The following is an 18402-nucleotide window of genomic DNA, read 5'->3' as shown; positions in this document are numbered from 1 at the left end:
AGACCCAACATCTCCTAACCTCCCTCTCAGTTTTTCCTCCCCTTTATCTCTCCTAAACTCTTCACTCCTTGAATGTCAGCTTTTATCTCTTTCTGACTGCCTTTCTCTTTGTCAAAAACAAAAATGTACTTCCAAAGTCCAGTCCCATTTTCATTTTTGATATGAGCCTGTATATATTTTTTCCACCTTGTTGTAGCGCCATGTTCTTTCTTTTTTTTTATCCCTTAATAGTTTCTTTTTAATGTTTTAAACAATGCGAGTACAAATGTACGCCCAGATCCATTTGCTTTTCATAATCTTTAAAAGCTGAAAGCTCCCTTCCGTATTTGTCATGCAGATCCCGCCTGATAAAGCACAGCCTTCTTTTAATCAAAATCAAAGAAAGGTCACTGTAATTTTTTATGCCGGCTGGCTTGATTTCCTGGTTGGGATAGGTAGTGATGCGATGGGGAATTGGCCCTCTGGAATACAGCGGGAGGCAAATACCCGTGTAAGGAGCACCAGCCTCAGGGTGGGCTGAAAGTCAATGAGGCTCCTTTTGCTTGACTCATTTCTTTCTCCACAAAACCCTATTTTTATAGACAACACACACATACCCAAACACCCCCTACGCATGTGAACTATTGTCTTTGCAAGTGTATAAGCCTTGAGATTTTCTTTGCATGCTGCAGCCTGCTGTCCTTTCATTACCTTTTGACTCAACCTCTCTTTCTCTTTCTCACCCTCTGGTTTATGCCTCGGGGTGCATACGGTACTATATATATGGGATGCCATGACTCACGTCCTGAAGCCTTGAGGAATTAGTTAGGTTTGGGTACAAGTATCCCTTCCACCAGGTACTGAACTGATTTAAGACCCTGAGTATGGCTGCTGTTTATATACACACCCACGCACCCATATGCACACAGACATGTACATTGTCACTTTTCTGCTGTGAGTGTAATGAATAGCTCTGTGAACTCAGTGCTGCGCTGAAGAGGGGAGGTGATGGATAATGAGGATCGGAGCAGCAACAAGGACACACTCTATCCCATGTACCCTCCTGTGCTAGCAAACCCACAGAGAAGCAGCTAACACACCGCCTCAGACAGGAAAAAGAGACCTGCTGATATCTGTTTAATTAAGGCGGATCCGGCTTTAATTATTTCACTTGCTTCTTCTCACTTGTTCCTCAACACACAAACATAACAAGTTTCATGATTGTGTTCATACCAACTGTAATAACACTGCCTGCGGAGAGAATGAAAGAAGGGCGATTAAAGGTGTTCAGGGTGGATGGAGTGAACTGAACTGGTTTCCTAAAAAAGGAATAGGAAGCAATTAGTAGATTTGTGAAAACCATGGGTGTTAGTCTGATTTTGTGTGTGTGAGCGTGTGTGTGTCTGAGTGTATGTGTGTGGCCTGAGGCTTCCCTTGTTTCTGGGAGCCCTGAGCATGCTGGGACAGCAGGGCAGTGCGTCTCTGACCTCTCCATCTGGAGCCTGCCTGGAGCTCACACAGATTCGCTGTGCTCAGTATGTCTGCGTGCATGTGTGTCCGTGTGCATGTGTATCTGTGTGCGTTTTCTCAAAGGCAAAACCCCTTAAGGCTGTGACTGTCCCTGAAACACTTTCAAACAATCTCATTTGCTGTCCCTTCTTTCTGGCTTTTTGTACACAGCAACTTTACATCTCCGCTCTGATCAGAAGTGGAGAAGCATTTAAACGTCATATACAGTTTGTACAGTCAGCAGAAGGCACATAGGATTGTTCTTCTTATTTCCACCCGCCATCTTGTACTGTCTTCCTTTCTTTCGCTGGCACAGCAACACAGTATGTATGTGTGTCTGTGCGTGTGTGTGTGCGTGTGCGTGTGTGTATGCACGCACGTGTGGATGCTTCTCCCCTCCCCCAACTCAGTGATGCAGATTACAGGCTTTGTGTTGTCTTGTCAGTGCGTGGCCAAAACTGTAGTAGCAGGTGTGTGCGGTGTTTACGTGCATCAGTGTGTTTGTGTGTTACAGTGCACGTGTTGAGGCTTGTGCTGATGGGGTGGCATATGGATGCAGGGCTGGCTGGGCACTGCTATGCACACCAGGTGTGAAATGGACTGTTTAATTAAGTGCTGATGTTGTTGTAATGCATGCTGGGAGGAAGGAGGGTGGAGGGAGATGCAGGGTGGGTGCCTGGGTGGGGATGAGGAGAGCAGCCTCTGCCTGGCAGGGTGAGGTGCACGTCTGACTGTTTCACATGAGGTGATGGTGGTGGGAGAGGATAGAGAGGGTAGGGAGGAGTCATCTGGCAACACAAACATTTGTGTGCGAGTGTAGACCTGCGACGATGGTTTTTTTTTTTTTTTATTCTGTGTGGTCAGTGGTTAAAGTGCAGGACGGTTCCTATTCGAGGACGCTGGCCCAGCCACTAACCACCGTAGTTTGTTTTGTTTACTGCTGCCGTTGGTTGATTGTGTGCATATGTGCGTGTAGCTCAGCTTGAGCGCTCAAGTGCGATGAGAGTCCGGCTGAGTGTAACTGGTGATAGAGGAAGCGATATAGACAGGAGCCTAACATTAATCACACGAGGCACATTGCGGATGCAGAATTTTCCAGTTATCTCCTTTTTCATTGCAGTTTCCTTCCCTCACTACCACCTCCGTCCTTCGTTCTTTCCTTCAGCCCCCTCCTGACCACATCACCCCACCACACACACTGACACACCAAGCAAGTGATGATCAGTGCTGTTCATGAAGTGCAGGTGGGTAAGTGAGGAGCCTGTTTTAGACTCTGGGGAAGAGGGTTTGTTCTCTGCTCCTCTTCCCGACTCCCCGCAGGCCCAGCATGTGTCCATCTTCCCTCTGTATAGATTGAAGGGAAGTGCGATTTGGCAGGAATGTCACATGTGCTTTATGAATGATGTTTTTTTCTCCTATCACATGAAAGTATGACGAGAAAGAGACGGGAATCGCATGGCCAGGGTTAAACAGTGGTACAAGAGCGATGTAAGCTCGATGAACAATCTATGGAGTCATGACCTTTTGGAGGTTTAAGCAGGAAGATGAATGATAAATACATTAGCGTTTGGTATTTAGAGATTACATGCAACATGTAACTTCTCTCAGACATTTCCAAGACACATTAGATTGAGTTTTGTTTTTTTTCATTGGGATTTTTTCAAATGACGCTTTACATGCGGTTGACGGGTATTTAGTTTGATGACAGAAGAGAAATGAAGGAGGGTGTATGAAGAGGTGGTGAGTGTGTTGGGTATTGTTTAAGAGGAGGAGGAACAACAGAGATTATAGCTGGTGTGTGTGTGTGTAATATGTATTCCCATCGAGGAAAGATGCTTTGAGATGCACACAGATTCTTCACGCTGCAGGAAGAGAGGAGCTGTCGGTTGATGGTTCTTGTTTATTTTCTTCCTTCCCTCACAAACTTCTCTTCCATCTGTCTTAATTATTTAGTCTGCCCTGCCTCCTTTCTGGTCTGCTCTGCTTCTACATGGAAAAGGAGGAGATGTATCTCTCTCACTCTCTCTCTCTCTTCCTCTCCCTCTCTCTCTCTTCTTCTCCTTCTCTTTCTCTCTGTGTAAGTGGAATATTGTTCTGTTGCTTAGCAGTTGAAATCACTGTGATGATCCCCCACCACTTCCCCCCCCTCCATCCTTCTCTATGTGTTCCCCCATCCTTGTGCATGCGTGTTGTTGTCTGTGTGTGTGATGAGTGAATAAACCTTGACACTAGAGCTGTATTAAGTGTAGCTCGGCTCCCGGGGCTGAGTGGGCTTGCTATTGATTGGCCTAGTCTTGCAGGGGAGAGTAATGGCTCTCTGAGGTGAGGGGGGGTGGGATTAGGCCACTAATTGCCATTGTGCAGACAAGATATGACTGCTCCCACCTCACCCCACCCCCATCCGCCACTCACCCATCTGCACCCCTTACCTCTCCTAGCCTATTTATTTCATCTCTGAGCTCTCACCTTCCACCTCTTTTGCACTATCACTGTTTTTTTTTTTAACAATCACTACTCATTTTTCACTTTCATGTCTCACCTCACATGTTCCTTCACTATCTTTTAACACATTTTCTTTTCTGTTTTTCCCGCTGCTATTTTCACCACCATTCAGACATAATTTTAAGTGAGGCATCATCTCATACTCATGATTGATTCTTACTAACATTTAGGTGGTAATCCGAATGAAGATTTTAAAATCATTAAACGTCCTGACCTCGCCCACTGTAAATTATGTGATGTTGCCATGGAAACCAAATCAGGGGAGAGATGGTGGTTGAATAGAGATCAGTGTTTTTTCTTCTGTTGGTGATAACTGGAGATGACCAAACCTGAAAACTAGACTGGTTTCAGCAGGCTTTTCATTGTCCCTTTTCTTTTTTTTCTTTTTTTTTCAAACATGGCAGAAAGTAATCATATTTTTCCTCAGAGCACATAAAAAGCACATCTTTCAGTATCCTTTTGGCAGCTACTGTGCTTCCCATTGAGAAGGTTGTGACCCAGTTTGACTGCGTAAAGCTCAGAGAGTAAGGGATATACAGGACATCATACTGGTAAAACACAGGATGGAGTAGAGAAGGAAAAATAACAGGAGAGAAGATGGAAGGAAAATAAGTTATATGGGGAGTGATTATGGTTCTTATGATGGGAAAGATTAGATTGTAGATATACAGTAAGTATGTGAACGTGAGAACATCATATGAAAGCAATAAAAACTGGATGGAGAAGGCGAGATGTGTTGAAAGGGAGGCATGTGACCAGACCATGACCCTGTGCTACAGGGTTTCCCTTGAGGGCTTTGTTAATGTGGCACAGCTACAGCCCAGCAGAGAAGCTCATTGGGCCAGTGTTTCACCACCCGCTGTGCTGCCCTACCCTTCCTCAACCACACGGGTGGGGTTGGGGTCCACAGTGTGGCTATAAGCACTACCTACTGTATAGTTTTACTGTTCATTTTCACATAGTTTGTTCTGTGTGTGTGCGTTAGGGATGGGCGGTATGGACTAAAAAATGTATCACAATAATTTCTGGCATTTATCCCAATAACGATAAAAATGTCGTTAAAAAAAATACCAATTCAACTCCACCTTTTTAACTATAAATCTATCTCGCTCTCAGATTCGCCATCTTTGTTACACAAAAACGTCATCAACGGGAATTTATCTTTCTTTCTTTCTTTCTTTCTGGCTCATTTCTTTCTTTCTTTCTTTCTTTCTTTCTTTCTTTCTTTCTTTCTTTCTTTCTTTCTTTCTTTCTTTCTTTCTTTCTTTCTTTCTTTCTTTCTTTCTTTCAGGCTCATTTCCTTCCTTCCTTCCTTCCTTCCTCCTGCTCTCCTTCCTTCCTCCTTCCTTGTTTTCTCCCTTCCTTCTCCCCTTTCCTTTCCTTCCTTCCTTCCTTCCTTCCTTCCTTCCTTCCTTCCTTCCTTCCTTCTTTCCTCCTGCTCTCCTTCCTTCCTCCTTCCTTGTTTTCTCCCTTCCTTCCCCCTTTCCTTTCCTTCCTTCCTTCCTTCCTTCCTTCCTTCCTTCCTTCCTTCCTTCCTTCCTTCCTTCCTTCTTTTTTTCCTTCCTTCTTTCCTCCTGCTATCTCCTTCCTTCTTCCCTTCCTCTTTTCTCCCTTCCTTTCTCCTTTCCTTGTTTTCTCCCTTCCTTCCTTCCTTCCTTCCTTCCTTCCTTCCTTCCTTCCTTCCTTCCTTCCTTCCTTCCTTCCTTCTTCCCTTCCTCTTTTCTCCCTTCCTTCCTTCTTTCCTTGTTTCCTTCCTTCCTTCCTTCCTTCCTTCTTCCCTTCCTCTTTTCTCCCTTCCTTCCTTCTTTCCTTCCTTCCTTCCTTCCTTCCTTCCTTCCTTCCTTCCTTCCTTCCTTCCTTCCTTCCTTCCTTCCTTCCTTCTTCCCTTCCTCTTTTCTCCCTTCCTTCCTTCTTTCCTTCCTTCCTTCCTTCCTTCCTTCCTTCCTTCACATACGTTGTGCGTGGATTTAACACAGAACCATAAATCAGCTTTACACAAAAACGTCATCAACGGGAATTTATCGTTTTTACCGTGAGATGACAAATTCTTACCGTGGGGAATTTTTTTGACGGTTTATCGTGAACGGTAAAATATCGCCCATTCCTAGTGTGTGTATGTCCAGGCTGTTTGATGCTCATCCTGATCACAGTCACTCTCATAATCGGGGCAGAAAGCCATTCATCTGGCTCTGTGTGTATGCTTGCCCAAGTGCTTTACAATGAATGTTGTTATATACGTAGAGACAAAGGGAACATTATCATACATACACCTATGGACTTTCTTTGACGTCATCTCTGCCATTTGTCTTTCTCCAGCTGCATCCTCCATCAGCAGCGAGTCATCACCCGTGTCCTCCCCAGCTACAAACCACAGCTCTCCAGTCAGTACACCCAAGAGGGGCCCCCTCGGTCCAGGGCCTGTCCTGGTTCCCCCAGTGGGCCACAGTGTGCCAAATACCCCACCCGTAGTCACCATTGCTCCAACAAAGACTAGCAACGGCCTGTGGAGGAACGAGGGACGCCAGGTAAAATCATTTTTAAACTTCCACTCACCGACCCCTTCCCTCATTTATTCTTTCACTTACTTACCCTTTCTGTATAGCACTTGAACACATTGCAAAGATGACATTCAGCTGCTTACAAGGATTTATAATCTACACTTTGCTTTTCAGTAAAAAGCAGTAGTCAGTTTATTATACTATATAATTAGAAAACGTAAACAAAGCAATGTTTAAGTCGGGTCATTATTAGTTCGCAATGTAGTAGGGCTGGGCGATATATCGAGATTTTAATATATATCGATATATTTTCAAACACGATATGGTACGAGACAATATCGTTTATATCGATTTAAAAAAAAAAAAAAAAAAAAAAAATTTTACTTTTTTTTTTAATGATTTTGATGTAGCTTATTTTGTGACAAATTGACTTGAATGTTTTATTTGAGATTTGCACAAATGTTTTGTTATTTGCACAACTGTCAACCTCAGTGGAAAAGTCTGCCTGTTACTGTCTACATTGTATTAATTGCACAGTGTATTTTAATTTAATTGTTATGCAGGAAAGGGATATTTGTTTTATTTTATTCAAGAAACATTTTTATTCTATATATGCAGGCAGTTTATTTTTATTTCATTTGTTTTATACATTTTGATATTGTGCAGACCTCTGTTAACAAAGTTTTTTTAAGGTTTTGCCTCAGAAAAAAATGAAGCTAACAGAGATGCTATGCTATAATGCTTTGGGGGAAACCCCAATTAAGGCACAGAAAAAATATCGAGATATATATTGAGTATCGCCATTCAGCTAGAAAATATCGAGATATGACTTTTGGTCCATATCGCCAGGCCCTACAATGTAGTATCCAACATAGCTTTAGGTCAGTTGGGTTATTTTAATGAGCTTACACTAAGAACGTGTTTCAGTTTAAACTAACATTACTTAGATTGTTTTGTACACCTTGACTTTTATTAAGCCTTTAAAAGTCATTAATCGAAGAGTAACCCAATGAATGCCACGTTAATCTTTGCTGCTCAGTCTCCTAGCCGTATGGTCAGTCACACTAATCTCTGATTACCAAAACTGGTGTCAATTTAACATGTTCAATTTTACTGAAACACTGTCTAGTTCTGAGGAACCAACTGTTCATCACACACTGAAAAAAGAGAACACTGTTCACTGGCTTTCCTGACATCTGATTGATAAAGCAATATTCAGATCTACCAATTCCTTAGATTGCCACGAGCACAAATGTACATCCAGAGAGGCTGTCGAGGGATTCATGGATTTTGTAGCTGGGCTGCAGTGCATGGTGTGGTAGTATTAACGTGACATCTGTACATGTGACATAGCTAGCAGGTCTTTGAATGTGTCCCCGTCTGTGTTAAACAATGCCAGCTGCCACTGGGACATTGAGGTGACAACTTCAACGGCAGCCGGCATCTGTGCCCCTCTAGGCCCGCTCCCACTTGGCCCTTGGATTAGTCCCTCACAAACCCTGGTCTTGGGTTTCCCCGGCCCCACATTCAGCCCCAGCATTTTACCTAAACAGGCAAAGTCATTGTCTGCCTCATCAACCTGACACCAACGCTTGGTTATGTTGTGGGGGAGAAGGAAAATGGAAGAGCTGCTTGCTTTGATAAAGAATGGATTACGGATTATGGCCTTGCTCTAAGCCGACTTATCTCAGCTCAGGGCTAATGGTTGAGGCCAAGTGCATGGCTACGAACAGTACTGGGCAACACGCAAAAACTCTGGGACACTTTGACGGCTCCCTTGAGACAAATAGAGGGGGGAGATAGTGAAGGATGGGTGAGGAGGTCAGTCAACTAGTAATATGGGGCAGCATTCAGACCATTGTCCTCTCTTCAGAAAACCCATGTGACCCTCAACCCTCTGCATCTACAGCCTTTACAAAACGGTCCTTCTGGAGTTCAAGGATCATTTAGAGCTGGGAGGAGCTGGAGAGATAGAAGAGCTCTTAAAGTGACATCATTCTTTTTCTCGCCATTCCGTCATCATAACTCTTTCATAAAAGAGAAGAAAAATAAAGCAGCTGAGGCGCCCTCCATTCCTTAACTATTAACTATGTTGTTAAATCTCGGTGGATTTGTTTGTGTGCTTTCGTCCCGTGGCTCATACTGTATGTGTATCTGTCCACGAGGTCAAGCTCAAACTGAAAAGGTCAGGTCAGTGGGTTTGTGGTGCCCCCACTAGCAGCGGGAGCATCCTGCCAAAGAATTAGGAGGTTATGGGAGGTGTTTGTGCCAAGAGGTTGGAATGAGGGGTTAAAGGTTGGGGGGACAAAAAGGGAGACATGTCATGAAAGCTGACGTCATGGCATCTCCTCCATTTAAGCTGCGGCTTCAGAGGGAGCTGGAGAACCATAAAGGACACACATACAAACGCACCATGAAAACGTTCCTCTTAAACAATAACGATGGTATATCAGGCTGCATTTGCTACTATGTAGCCTTCCTCAGTGGCAGGAAAGAGTAAATGGTTGCATCCAGACGCAGTAGATCATTCTCTAGATAAAGTTTAAAGTGTTGCAAAAAACTTGTCAATTCAGGTTCGGATGTATTTATTAGACAGTATTACAATGTTTCTCTGGTTGAGATACGAGTCGGTCTTTGGGAAGTAGGGTGATGGGCAAGCCATCGAAAGAGGGGAGGGCTTGGTGCGTTGGCATTTTGCTTTAATGACTGCAGGAGTCTGCTCCCGCTGCTGCCTGTAATTGCTTTATAATTGGCAATTTGGATTCATGGCTCCATCTGAGAGACATAAACGAGCACTCTACAATGCACGGGGTCTCCCATGCTCACTGAGGGTAACGGGAAGATGGCTGTTTTATGGATGTGTTTTCAAGTTTTTGTTGGGTAGTGTGTACCGTATCAGGCCCCTGACGGGGCGGCTCGTTGTATCGGTTGGTAACTGTGTCGAAAGTCCAGCTCAAACAAGGTTGAAAGGTTCTTTCCTCGCGGCGCTCGCTATTTCAGGGTTCCGACCTGTTTCACCGACATCTTTGCACGTCCCCCTGCGTGGTTGGCATTCACAGATTCTTACTGAGAAAGATAAATGAGGACTAAACTCAGGAAAACTGGACTTGTATACAGTAATAAAGCTTTATTGTATCAACATTTATGTTTCTTTAACATAAATCATCCCGTATAACAGGGATTTTCCGGGTTTCAGTGATTGATATAATTTGTTAAAACAATGTAATGAATAAATTACGGGCAAATGTGAGGCAGCAACACCACCAAGATTGTTACTCATTCTTTGTGATGGGATTTCTGTAAACTTTGTCACAAAGAAACATTTAATTCAATGTCAGTGGTAATCTGTGTCTGGAAATTGAACCAATTTACAGCAATTACATCACAGCCATGATCATAAAACCAAGCCCCTGTGACGCTGAAAATTGAACACAGGTTCAGCCTCTTCGTAACAACTGTTGGTTAATAGATAAATTAGTTTATTTACACTGTCAGTTTACGCTAAAATTACATCTTAATGAGGTAAGCGAACTAGTCAATTTAAATATCTCAATTGAGTTGTTTTTTTAATCCATTTTAGCACCAGTATAATCCAGTTTAACCATATTAATTCCAATTCATTTCCATGCAATGCAGTATAACAGTGTTTATAAAAGACACTTTGTAAAAAGTTGTCATACTAAGGAAACCAATGAATCAAACTGAAGGTGAGAGGAAACATCCCTTTTAACAGGAAGCTCCACCAGAACCGTACACAGGGAGGGCAGCCATCTGCCTGGACCTGTTATAGATGCACAAATACACAAAGGTAATGACAATAAAGACATACAGATACGTGGAGAATGTAAGGAATGTTTTAAGCCTAAGGGAAGAGAGGACGTCTGCCTCGTATTCTGCTTTTGAAAACTGCTGTGACGAGTAAGCTTGCTGTTTTGCTTGCTCCGATTGGATAATATGTGCCCCTCTAGGCCATTTGTCTTTCTCCAAAAGATGTAAAGCGCTATATTTCAATTAAGACTTAAAAATAAGTAATAATTGTTTTGAAATTGTAAGCAGCTTCAGAGGTTGGGGGTTATTAAAACTGTGTGCTGCACGGTGCAATGCTGGCTTTTATTCACATTATTAGATTAATGCTGTAGCTGGGTATAGAGTGAAAATGCGTTTTTCTACTATAAACTCTGTTTTATATTCTCCTGGTTTGGTAAAATCACTGTTCGCCTGTCTTGTCGCAGTAATGTGCCTGGATCTAAAGAGTAAAGAGATTTACATTTACACGATATACCTAGATTTGAAAAAAGAATTCTCTTGACAAAATTGCTGTGTATGTCTTACTGCACATTAGGAAGGGGCGATATTTTACCGTTCACGATAAACCGTCAGAAAAATTCCTCACGATAAGAATTTGTCATCTCACGATAAAAACGATAAATTCCCGTTGATGACGTTTTTGTGTAAAACTGATTTATGGTTCTGCGTTAAATCCACGCACAACGTACGTGAAGGAAGGAAGGAAGGAAGGAAGGAAGGAAGGAAGGAAGGAAGGAAGGAAGGAAGGAAGGAAGGAAGGAAGGAAGGAAGGAAGGAAGGAAGGAAGGAAGGAAGGAAGGAAGGAAGGAAGGAAGGAAGGAAGGAAGGAAGGAAGGAAGGAAGGTATGAGCCTGAAAGAAAGAAAGAAAGAAAGAAAGAAAGAAAGAAAGAAAGAAAGAAAGAAAGAAAGAAAGAAAGAAAGAAAGAAAGAAAGAAAGAAAGAAAGAAAGAAAGAAAGAAAGAAAGAAAGAAAGATCCCATTGGTGTAGTTTAGTAGTATTTAGTATTCTTTTAGAGCAGTGATTTGGGGGCTCCAAAGACTGAATGTGATGATAGATTTATAGTTACAAAGGTTACCGGTAGTTAAGTTGAATTGGTATTTTTTTTATCGTCATTTTTATCGTTATTGGGATAAATGCCAGAAATTATCGTGATACATTTTTTAGTCCATACCGCCCATCCCTACTGCACATGGAGAAAAGACAATTGAAAAAGGAAGAAAAGCCCGCAAAAACAAACAAACCGCATGTTTGAATTCCCAGAGCAGCATCTGATATTGACCTACGTTGACATATATGAACTCTTTTCCAGTTGGCTGCTGGGGCCACCGGGGAACATCCACCGTCTCTCCACGCTCATACTAGAAGGCTTTGAAGGGATTGGCATGGGGGTGAGGGTGGCTGTAAGGATGGGTGCTTTAAGGGAATAAAGTGCTGTAGTGTTTAGTGGAGTGCAACAAACCACGAGGAGCAAACAGTAACATTAGACTTGTGGAAAGTGTGGAAACAGGTTTAAAGAAAGGGTAATGTGGGGAGTCTGAACATTATAGTCATTTAAGATTGGATGTTGGCGCATCAATGTCAGCTTGGGTCAGTGGCTGTGGAACATGACGTGAAGGTAATGGCTCAGTAAATGGGATTTGTTTTATCAGAAGCAGTAGTGAGAGAGAGGGGAATGCTGCTGTAAGGTCTCTTTTCATTCCCAGGGAGCCCAGAGGTTAATTTAGTGGGGCAAGAACTCCCTTCTCCTCTTGCTCACTGTCTTAAAGCTCCATCTCCATCCTTTTTTACTCGTCCCTCTTTCTCATCTTAATACTCATCTCCTTGCCAAGTCCGGGTTTAGTTTTGCAGGAAATAGCATCAATATTTCACCTTTCTTAGAAAAATCCTCCTTGACTTTGTGTCATTCTGAAAACAATTTCCTTGTACAACTTGCATGAATTGTCAACACTTCTGTCCCACAATTGCATTTGCAGGCAGAAGAAAACCAAAGCTTCGGAAAAATGCACTCCCACTCTCGCAGCGGGGTGTCTTTTGTAGCTCTGAATCGGTGTATGTGCCTGCTGAGTGTCTGTGCGTGTTTGTTTTGGAATTGGATAAGTGAGACCAGGCTGGCTGCCAAACGGAGGGAGGGAAGAAGAGGGAAGAAACAGAAGCTGAAGGATGTTGCTCGTTGGACTTTGTCGTCTTCCCTGTACATCTTAATTTCTCTAAGACACGTACGCAGTCGCAGACGTTTGTGTGCATGTGCACACACTCTTTTTACAAAGATCAAAGTCATGATCTCTCGGATCACTGATCATGTCCCCCATTAACACTCCCTGATCGATCCTTTTGATGTCATCTCTTGTGTACAGTTACAGAAGTAACAGAGGGGTTGTTTTTCACCACCCTCTGCCCACATCCTTCATTATACCAGAATACTTCCTTAGAGAAATCTCGAGATGTTTCTTTTTTACAAGAGGATGGTGTGCGAGAAATTGTTTAGATGTGCCTGAGGCAGGAAGAGATGGTGAGGGAGGCTACCACATCATGAACGGGGCTATTCTTTCTTCCTCCCACCCTCAAAGGACTGGCTTCATGAGCAGTGACAGGCGTGACGGTCACAGGTCCTCACAAACAATGACTAAGTCTCTCCCTCTCTCTCTCTGCCTCTCTGCATCCCTTTCCAGGCTGACTCGGGACCTCGTGGGGCTAGCAGGGAACGTCTGGGGGCGGAGGGGACCCTCTCCCAGGAGAAGGGTGGCCCCTCGGTCCCTGCTCACCTCCTGGGAAACCCCTATGCCTACGGTCTCACCCCCGGTGCTGTCATGCAGGATTCACGATTTCAGCCCCTTAAGTGAGTTCAACACTTCTGTGCCTTTTCCACGGGATTAGCAAGTTCAACGTGTTGCTCCTCACTCTGCTGTTATGATCAATAATTTATATGTAGATCAAACTTAATTTCACACATCCATCTTGTTGACATTATTGCTGAGAAACAATTTTTCACAGACAATTTAACTAATAATCATGCTAATCCTATTTTTAATTCAGTGCTCCTTCTGTTGTCTTCAGCTTGCCCAGACAGTTGTCGAATGCTGTGCCTACTGGTCCGGTACCAGAGGAGTATCTCCGGGGTTTTCGGCCCTATGCCACAACTGAGGACGCCCTCAGGATGCCATCTTTGCCCTTAGGCCTGGACCCTGCGACAGCAGCAGCTGCAGCCGCCTACTACCACCCCAGCTACCTGCCTCACCCGTCCTTCACGCCATACAGGTAAGCCTCTCGTCCAATTAGTTTCTTCAGCCTTAACTGAAATAAATATTTGTTATTGTTAGACTCAACAATAAATGCAGCGTATAAAAGTCCTTGAATTTAAGTGCTCAGAGGTAAAATATTAATATTTCTAGTGATGCACCGAAATGAAAATTTGTGGCCGAAACCGAAACCGAAAATAATAATAAACACTTGGCCGAATACCAAACAATACCGAACATGGTTCTTCAGCAGTTTTTCATTTATTTTGCCAATTTTTTACCATTGCATAAATCAAATACATTTGATTTAGGCATGCTTTCAAAGAAAAAAATCTTTTACAAAATTACAAGGTAGAAAATATTTATTGAACATAAAAAAATTATTTTTTTTAAATATCTCAGCATTGTTGTTTTGGTTCCACCTCCTGGTGAATGTTGGTAAAATTCTTATGGGGTTAGTTTTTGGTTGGCCAACGATTTATGTAGTGCGCAACAGTTACGGAGCAGCCAGTCTATTTCCTTATTTTACAACGCCGTTATTAATTGTTCGGTTTTTTTCCCCACTTATTCCACCGAACACCGAAAGTGTTTTTTTGCCATTTTCGGCCGAACAATTTCGGTTACCGAACAATCGGTGCATCACTAAATATTTCTTTACTTGTACATTTGATAGACAAAGTAAATGAGGATGTAAGTGATGTGACTAAGACAGATACCAGTCCAATAAATGTATCAAGTTGTAGGTAAACAAAAATCTAAATGACAAATTAAGAGGGATGTCTTTAAAAAAGACAGTTGGCAGAGGTTCAGTGGAAAATCAACGTTTTGGCACTGAGCTCTGTGGTACAGTATCTTTGTGCAACACCTAAGATCAGAGTCCTGAATTATAGATATACTTTCTAATATTGGACAAGCTGCTGCAAAGAAGCGTGTGTGTGAAAATATCTGGGTCAGCAATGTCAAAATGCTTTTAAGAGGTCAATTAAAAATGAATAACACATCACTGTTTGTTGCTAAAGGCTGTGCTAATGCCATCTACATATTGAAGGAAGCTCTGCAGCAATGCCATTTTTCTCTTACTACCTCCTCTTCCTCTCACCAAATTAGAACATACTCATGGTTAAAACAAACTAAAAAAAAGGAAATGTTTGGAATTTGATACCAGGAACTTGTTAGAAGTCACCGTTGAAGACTCCCTGAGGTCTTTATTAAAATTCTCTTCAAAAACTTGTGCTATTTCGAAGATTCTCACTTCTCACAGTAAGACTTTAATGACCTTTCAATTAAAAAGAGTTGTGTTGAGTAATGGAAATGAATTAATTTCATGTGTACACTCCATGATTGTGTGTGTGTGTGTGTGTTTTGAGGGTCCTGCTTCCTTCAGGCTGACACAGAGGCTTGTGTGCGCCGAGTCTGTCAACTAAGCAAGATCATAGGACTGCAGCACCCATCACAGACACTACACTCTAATGGGATTAATGAGGGGTTGGGCAGTGGATGTCTCTCTCTCTCACACACACACACACCCGCACACACACACTGCAGCACACGGCTGTGCATCAACAGACAGGGCTGTCTCCTGCTGGCTGATGTGTGGTGATTGAGGTTAGCTGACAGGCTCTGCTGCATCCATGAAAGATGGAAGACACTGTGATGTCGCTTCTCTGGGAGATGGAGGCGCACAGGTTAATGAGTGAATGCTGCCTGGTCACATGGGGAGACTGACTTCCTCTGCTTGTCTCTTTCCTTTTTTCTTGTAATCCTTATATCTCAGGATGGATGACCCGTTCTGCCTTTCTGCTTTGAGGTCGCCTTTCTATCAACTGCCAACAGGGGGAGCTTTACCCCCCATGCACCCCTCTGTTCACATGCACCTGCAGGGGGTACGCTACCCCGGAGACTTCACACACCCTTCCCTATCAGCACTGCAGTCCGAGAGGTAAGGTAGAATACGTAGAGGAGATGCAGCATCAGCACTGTTTCATGATTATTTTTCATACCTTGGTTCTAATTTGACTCATATCCTCTTTTACCTTCTTTGTCCTCTTTCTTGTTAGGCTCCAGCTGGAGGATGAGCTGCGGCAGCGTGAGAGGGAGCGCGAACGAGAACGTGAGCGTGAAAAAGAGAGGGAGCGCGAGGTGGAGAGAGAAAAAGAGCGGGAGAGAGAGCGGGAGCGTGAAAGGGAACGGGAGAAGGAGCTGGAGAGGGAGCGGGAACGGGAGAGAGAACGGGAGCGCGAGAGGGAACGGGAGAAGGAGAGGGAAAGGGAGAAGGAGCTGGAGAGGCAGAAGGAGCGGGCCCTGAGGGAGAAGGAGCTGCAAGCATCCAAAGCCATGGAAAACCACTATCTGTCTGCCATGAGGGGACAAGAAGAACGAACCAAGCCTGAGAGACTAACCCCTAATCGGGCTGGTACGTGTCGGTGGATTCCACTAGAAACACTTATCCCTGTAAATACTTTACATCAACTATACCTGAACCAGTCTGTCGTTTTTTGAGTCAGTCGCTCCAGATAAACATTTTCTACACTGATAGCTAAAGCAATACGTGGGATGTATTTGATTTCCAGGTTGTTGATCTAAACTGGCAACCCACTTCAATTATTTATTCATTTCTTTTTACAGTATTGCCTTAAAATTATCATCATTTTCTTAATAAAGGGACAAGGTTATTTTCTTTCTTCTTTTTTTGGTTAATGTATGGCATAAAAGACCAACCTAGTTAAACTGGAACCCCTCTGACAGTATTTGACACTATTTTTTATCTTGTGAAGTGCTGAGTAATTTTTCCTGTAAAATGATTGTGAATGAGATGATGAGCACTAATATTTAATTAATTTGAACAGAGCAGCTCTTCACTCTGAATTGCTAATGAATGTTGGATTTATTTTACAAGTCCCTCACTTTTTTCTTTCCTTTTTTTCTTGCCAGATTAACTCACCAGCGGTTTATTCTCAGTAATGCTGCCAATAAAATATGACACAAAATATCACAACTCAAAACTTATATGAAAGCATTTAAACCTGCATATCTAATTCATGACTAAATATGAAATAATCTATCAGTGTAGGTGTTAAAGCCGGTTTGCAAATGTATTATTAATGAAAATGACTGGATTAATGATTTGAAGACTGATTATGAGATTTTACAGTATTAGTCATCATCCTATTTCCCATCATCCGTATTTTCCTGATGTTTGTCCAAAATGCTAAAAGAAAACCAGTTTTTCGGAAACTTTTTATTGATTGAATAAATGGTAAAAAGAAACTCCTGCTGAAATACCAAGTAATATTTGAGGACTTTTATCTCTTTCAGACAAAACCAAAGAGCCCGCCCTTCCAGCTCCCAAACCAGTCCCACCTGGAATCCACCTGGACTCTCTTGGTTCGATGGTTCAATCACATCATCCGGTCTCTGGTCTGATGGCAGGCCACGGCCTCTACATGGGGCCCGGCTTGGGAGGCGCAGGGATCCCAGCCTCACTGCTTGCTCAAAGGAACAACGAGGAGGAAAGATGGTTAGCGCGGCAGCGCAAGCTGCGGCAGGAGAAGGAGGATCGCCAGTACCACGTGTCTGAGTTCCGCCAGCAGGTTCTGGAGCAGCATCTGGATCTGAGCCGGCCGGCTGACACACCGGATCACAGGACAGACTCGCACAGGTGAGAAAACACAACCAAAGATAATCTGGGTGCACTGTAGCCAAGAAATTTCAGACACGTGTTTTTACCCCGGCAGTGTTGTGTTACCTGCTATCTGATGGAGACGAGCAGTTTGGGGGTCTGTGGCAGCCAAATCCACACATGCTTTCAGTGCACACTATTCGTGGAGGTCGTGGTCGTCTCTGCTTGCCTGATAGGGACAGTTGTTGCCGTGTTTTGAAGCCTCAGAGGCTGGCAGGCTTAAGAAGTTTGTGTCGAGGCAGGACTGGCGAAGAGATAAACCCTGTCAGAAGCATCACATCTCCTCTATTTCCGTCCAAGCTAGCTTCCAGGCCTGACATGTTGGAAGACAAGCGGCGATGTTTTGTGTTTACTAAGGTTTTAAAGTGGGCTCCTGAGGACTGCTGTTTCATGGGTGGGGAATGGGTAGTGGTTTCAAACAGCCTAGGAAGATACACAAAGGCTAATTCTCAACTAATCCTCTCAACCATGCACAACATAAGCCCACTACCTACTTTCCATTGACAAAGTGCCCGTCTTTGTGTTGTGTGCCAATACTGGTAGGACAGGGGAGATGCACACACGCATCTGCTATCAGTTACCCTGCAGTTTAATCACAGCTCATAGGCTACAGGTTGCAAATAAGACAGATTCACCTACTCATGCACACATAAAAACCTTTAAAAAAAATAGGAAGTACAGATTATTTGTACGGTCATGAAGTCTTAATACTCACATGCTTTTTTTAGGCAATACACTGTAGAAAGAAACCCAACAACTTACTCTTTTTTTTTTGCTTACTGTCACTATATATACACTATCTATATTTATTCACAGTCAGTAGATATGATTTTCATTCTTTTGCTTTTCTTATGTCTGTGTTAGTATTTTCTTCTCTGGCAGCCTGTAAGGAAGCTATTTCTGCCGGTCTCTTCCTCAGTATTCGAACCTCTTTTGTGTGGGTGTTTGCGTGTGCACGCTTGCCTCACTACAAAGGCCCAACAGATCAAAAACACGCCTGTGTATCTGGAGGACAGTGTGTGCCTTGGCCACATCCTCGAATCTGCTCTGGGCTACTCTGTTTGGGCTTGATAGTGTTTCTGTGCACAGACGCACTGACACGGCTGAAAGGAAATAGCTGGGGCACACGAGTGTTATTGTGTTTCACTGTACAACATGTAAGATTAGGAAACACGGATTCTCCGTTTTTT

The 18402-nt window shown here is 43.2% G+C and overlaps 1 protein-coding gene across 1 annotated transcript in view; it reads left to right on the top strand.

Moving 5' to 3' along the window:
- Positions 1-18402, top strand: part of gse1b (Gse1 coiled-coil protein b) — a 193316-nt gene that overhangs the window by 167010 nt on the left and 7904 nt on the right. Inside the window, exons 4-9 of the mRNA XM_061744303.1 lie at positions 6307-6515; positions 12967-13133; positions 13352-13552; positions 15308-15472; positions 15591-15946; positions 16849-17191. Of these exons, the coding sequence (XP_061600287.1) occupies positions 6307-6515; positions 12967-13133; positions 13352-13552; positions 15308-15472; positions 15591-15946; positions 16849-17191 (1441 nt within the window). The remainder of the gene's footprint in view (positions 1-6306; positions 6516-12966; positions 13134-13351; positions 13553-15307; positions 15473-15590; positions 15947-16848; positions 17192-18402) is intronic.

The sequence above is a fragment of the Cololabis saira genome, chromosome 2 (genome assembly GCF_033807715.1).
Source record: "Cololabis saira isolate AMF1-May2022 chromosome 2, fColSai1.1, whole genome shotgun sequence".
Taxonomy (NCBI): domain Eukaryota; kingdom Metazoa; phylum Chordata; class Actinopteri; order Beloniformes; family Belonidae; genus Cololabis; species Cololabis saira.
The sequence above is the reverse complement of the archived record's forward strand: the minus strand, read 5'-3'. Positions and strand labels throughout refer to the sequence as shown.